Source organism: Lactuca serriola, chromosome 5 (assembly GCF_051521515.1).
Source record: "Lactuca serriola cultivar US96UC23 chromosome 5, Lser_US96UC23_V15, whole genome shotgun sequence".
Taxonomy (NCBI): domain Eukaryota; kingdom Viridiplantae; phylum Streptophyta; class Magnoliopsida; order Asterales; family Asteraceae; genus Lactuca; species Lactuca serriola.
The window spans coordinates 349,999,153-350,003,819 of record NC_136412.1 but is presented as its reverse complement, the minus strand read 5'-3'; the positions used below and the strand labels follow the sequence as shown (position 1 = coordinate 350,003,819).

Below are 4,667 nucleotides of genomic sequence, written 5' to 3'. Positions count from 1 at the left end.
ATTAGGTTATTTTCCATTCATATTTCAATGGCTAGTAAACTTAAAATCTATTGAATGCGAACTATTAAATTCTGATATATTTTTAAAAATTTTAAATAATCCCCCTATTATTGAATTTAATCTATTGCATTCTAAAGTACCAGTATCCCACTTCATTAATCTATTCTTATAAACCATAAATTGTTTAAAACTTATGACAATAATTATGTATATATATGACATCAATTAGTTAATAAAACAAAACATAAATAAATTATGCAACAGAATTGATGGATTCAACTTTAGGTCTACCTCAACAAAGAATTATTTATTGTCTGCCAATTTGTTTGATCACTCTCTTCTTTGGTTCATACTGAAACGACAACACCAAATAATGACTCACATTCCACTCGATAATCGAATGGAACATAATCAAACGTTTAGTATCTCATGTAAGAATTCTTATGATCCAAACACCGTCAGATTTGCTTTTTCATGTTCTTTTTTTAATTTCTCCATTTATTGCAACCTTGGAAAGATGATTGGCGATAAGTAGTATTCTTTGCTAAAAGCAAATTTTTTCCTGGTCCGTAAACTTAATAAAATTATTTGACACAGTTAGAGACATATTGACTTATTGAGCATTACTATTCCCACTAAAACTTTAGTTAAACAAGAAAACATGTTAATTAAGTTTTAATGAACTCGTGTTGTCCAAAAAAGAAAAAGAGAAAACCTGCTAATTGAACTCAAGTTGAAGTGCTGATTTAGTAATCCAGCTTTCGAATGCTCCTCAATTTGTACTCCTAGCTTCTTGCTAGTTACTATTAATTGATTTAAGAAAAAAAAAAAGAATTCAAGTTTTAAGTTAATTATGCATCACTCCATTGAGCAAATCTTCGAACATGTTGAAATTAAAGCATGGTCAAAGAATGAAAGAAACACAAGATCTAGCAGTTTGATACTCGATCAATCTATTAGTTGAAACCAAGAACATATTGAAGTACTTTCTGTCTCCATTTCATAAATACAATAGAAAGTACATTTACTGCTACTAAAACTGCTGCAACCACTAAACGTCAATAATTACTAGTAGTAGTGCTGCTGCTTCTGGTATCATGTAAGCATTTAGATTAATCAACCACTTACATAAATAAAATTACACATTAACGTAAGCCATGTTCATAGTTGCATTGCTACAATTCATTTCTAGATTACACCAAAAGGATAGAAGTAAAACTAGGCCAAGGGCACCAACAGGCAGGTAATCTTTGATAATCCCACACGGGAACACTATATCAAAGAAATTTAAATCGAGATTATACCAAGATCCAATATAATATAATATAATACGTGTATTAATTCTGTTTTTTCCTTCCCTTTTTGAAGTTTAGATGTGATCTCCTGGTGGAAGAGGGAGAGCTTGGAATGTTGAAAAGCTTGGCAACTGATGATGTTCGTGTGTTGGACCTCTCTTTCGTTTCTTTTTCTCGTAACTGATCCCTCTTGCTTTTGATTGCAAATCACGAACCTCTCGCAGGTACAGTCTCACTGCTCGAGCCCCAAAAGGATTCGTCTCAGGAGGCCACCCGTTCTCCTCGTAGGCTGCTCTAAGTCGGCCAATCAATGCATCCAAACTGCCCCATGCTTGCCGAAGTGGGCAAGGGCAAGGGGCAGGAGGGTCTGGATGCCCGTAAAACGGGCATATCGGTGTATGGACTTTAGTCTTTCCAAACTGGTCGAGGTAGCGGAGGAATTCAAGAACATGGGCGCCGCTGCACCGGGAGAGTGAAAGCGGCGGACGGTGATTTTTCAAGTACTGACCGAACGTGTTCCAGTCTCGACGCTTCTGGTTCTCGTAGCGGCTTGGAGCGGAGGTGGTTGATGGTGAAGAGGCAGCTGCTGCGGTGACCAAACTGCTTATGGCGTGATGACTGTTATCTGAGTTGTTGCAGCTTTCCACTTCAGGGTAAAGATCCATTCTTTTAGAGAAAGAAAAAAATGGATTTTCTTGAATCTGATATGATCTAGGGTTTTCCTGATACGGTTTCTCTTTTTAGGGTTTCTTTTTGCTCTTTCCTGCAACTTCTAGGGTTTCTTTGCTAATCACAAAAGCAGTAACACACGTCCATGGTACATAAAAAGAAAGAAACAGATAATCAGATGCTAGATCAAGCACACCCACAAACAAAGACAGGTAGCTTTCTTTGGGCAAGAAATGTTGAAGAAGAAAATAGAAGAGACTGGTCTTGTACTACTACCACTACATGGAAAGGGGTTTGATTGATGTTACCATATTTGTGATGAGAGAGAGAGAGAGAGAGAGAGAGAGAGAGAGAGAGATTGATTGATATATAAGAGTGTTCTGGTTTCTTGAATGTTTGAGGTAAAATGGATGTTAAAAGAAAGTTTTGGGAGAATAGAATAGGTGCGTGTCTTTGTGTAATGGTGTAAATAATAATACTTTGATTTTGGGTTTCCTCCAATAGGGCAAGGCAAGCAAACTACCATAACTGTAGTTCAACTCAAAAATAAATATTAACCTAAAATACTATTATTATAATTATAAGACGTTTGGCATTATAACACCTTTAGTACATAAATTGCAGACGTTTGTCAATTATAATACCTTTAGTCCATAATTTTCGATTCTGTAAGGATGGTTAATTGGTTCCTAATTTAAACGAAATTAGCATTGTTCATCCCTCGACCCTCCCTAAACGTCTATTTGCTCGTGTGAGAGCCTTTATGTCATTTCAACCCCTTCTCTCTTCTCCGGTTCTCCCTATTTTCCTTTTCCTTTTCAACTCTTCAATTTTTCTTCCACTTTCCTTTTCCTTTTCAACTCTTCAATTTTTCTTCCACGACTTCTACAAACACACACATGGGACAAACAAAGGTGTTATTTGATCTACCAAAAGTTGTTGATATTCCAATGTATCAACTCTTCATTCTAGAATTGTGTTTGGGAATAAAGATAGAATTTGAAGAGGGTTGTATCAGAGGGTGAGGCAACAAGGGCGATGGCCCATGGACTCCAAATTTGTAGGATCTATTTTGTTATGTGTTTACTTTTATTATTATAAGAAAAAACGTTTGGTATTAAGTCATCGCAGACAACACCGAAAAAAGGAAAAACGCGATTAGAGCTAAAATCGATGTAGAAGATGGAGAAATTACAATGGATTCTTCAGCAATCTATACAATTAATTATATTTTTGTTTAAAAAATTATTGTTAAGGGTCTTATTCTTTTATTTTGTCGGGGACTTCAAATTAGCTTGAATCGGCCCTGAATTTGACAATGGTTTTCGATATCCATCTGTCACCAACCATTGATAACAAATATAATATTTACATTTTGAAATCTTCATATCAAAATTGTTCTCTGAAACTCACCATCTTCAATGTTACAACCACAACACGAAAGTTGCAAAAAAAAACAAATGCTTATCTAAAATAATATATTTTTGAAACCAATATATACATTAACTTGTTAAAGGCCACTCTAAAAAAATCCTCATATCGGCTTTATTGAAAATCTAACACTGTTATACATATATCAATGTAGCTTTGGGTTTGAGCCTTACCATGTTATAAATCCTACAAGTTATCAATGACAACTTGTAGCATTTGAGCTATGATTCATGGTGTTAGACTTGGAGAAGTGACACACTGTGAGTATATTAATATGCCATTGATAAATAGGATCACAAATTTCTTTATGTATGGTTTGCAAACGCGGCTTATGAGATCGATGGACAGTGTGGGGGAATTGGTCAATCCAAAAGGTATAAATATGAACTCGTAATGACTGTGTCGAGTTGTAATGGCGTCTTTGGAACATCTTCTTCCTGGACCCGAAGTTGATGGTACTCTGATCTCAAATCGATCTTTGAGTAGTAGTTGGATCCTTGCAGTTAATCGATGTAACATCCTAAAAATTAAAATAAAATTTTCACTTTTAAATTCATTTCAATCATACGGTAATCATATTAAAATAATCGGTAGTATATCATAATAACATATTATCAAAGTAAAAATCCCAAAATCGCGTGATGTAGAAAATCATAGGTGGATACGGTGTGATCAGGCCGGTCCCTTCCCTTTCGAGCTAGAAGTGCCTGAAACATAAACTGACAACCATATGCACAAAGCTTAGTGAGTTACCCCAAAATACGTCATATCATACATACATAACAGAGAAGCATATATGGGTGCTTTCAACCCCTTCGATCTCTTTCAACCGGTACTGGGTATATTTCAACCCCTTCGGTCTCTTTCAACCAGTACTAGGTATATTTCAATCCCTTCGATCTCTTTCAACTGGTTTTGGGTATATTTCAACCCCTTCGGTCTCTTTCAACCGGTATTAGGTATATTTCAATCCCTTCGGTCTCTTTCAACCGGTACTGGGAATATATTTCAACCCCTTGGTCTTTTTCAACCGGTATCGGGTCAATTTCACCCCTACCACTACCACACAATATCATAAAAAAAGAGTCGCAGAGACATCAAACAAATACATGTATAACAGACAATTGTCACGAAGACAACCATCATAGTACAAACTTAAATTAGTGGGTGGACATTGGTGCCTTCGACTCACAGATACAATGAAGGAAACTCACCTGAGACTGAAGATATCAAATTACACTCGGGCTGCTGACTCATGAAATTCTATCACTA

General features: G+C 35.8%; 1 protein-coding gene across 1 annotated transcript; it reads right to left on the bottom strand.

Moving 5' to 3' along the window:
* Positions 1-1,106: 1,106 nt before the first annotated feature.
* LOC145055553 (protein LIGHT-DEPENDENT SHORT HYPOCOTYLS 3-like) lies at positions 1,107-2,421 on the bottom strand. Its single transcript, XM_079003916.1, has one exon. The coding sequence runs from the start codon at positions 1,958-1,960 to the stop codon at positions 1,370-1,372; it is 591 nt and encodes a 196-aa protein (XP_078860042.1). The 5' UTR covers positions 1,961-2,421; the 3' UTR covers positions 1,107-1,369.
* Between the last annotated feature and the right edge of the window lie 2,246 nt (positions 2,422-4,667).

Coding starts and splice junctions, on each gene's coding strand:
- LOC145055553 (XM_079003916.1), bottom strand. CDS start 1,960: ATGGATCTTTACCCTGAAGTGGAAAGCTGCAACAACTCAGATAACAGT.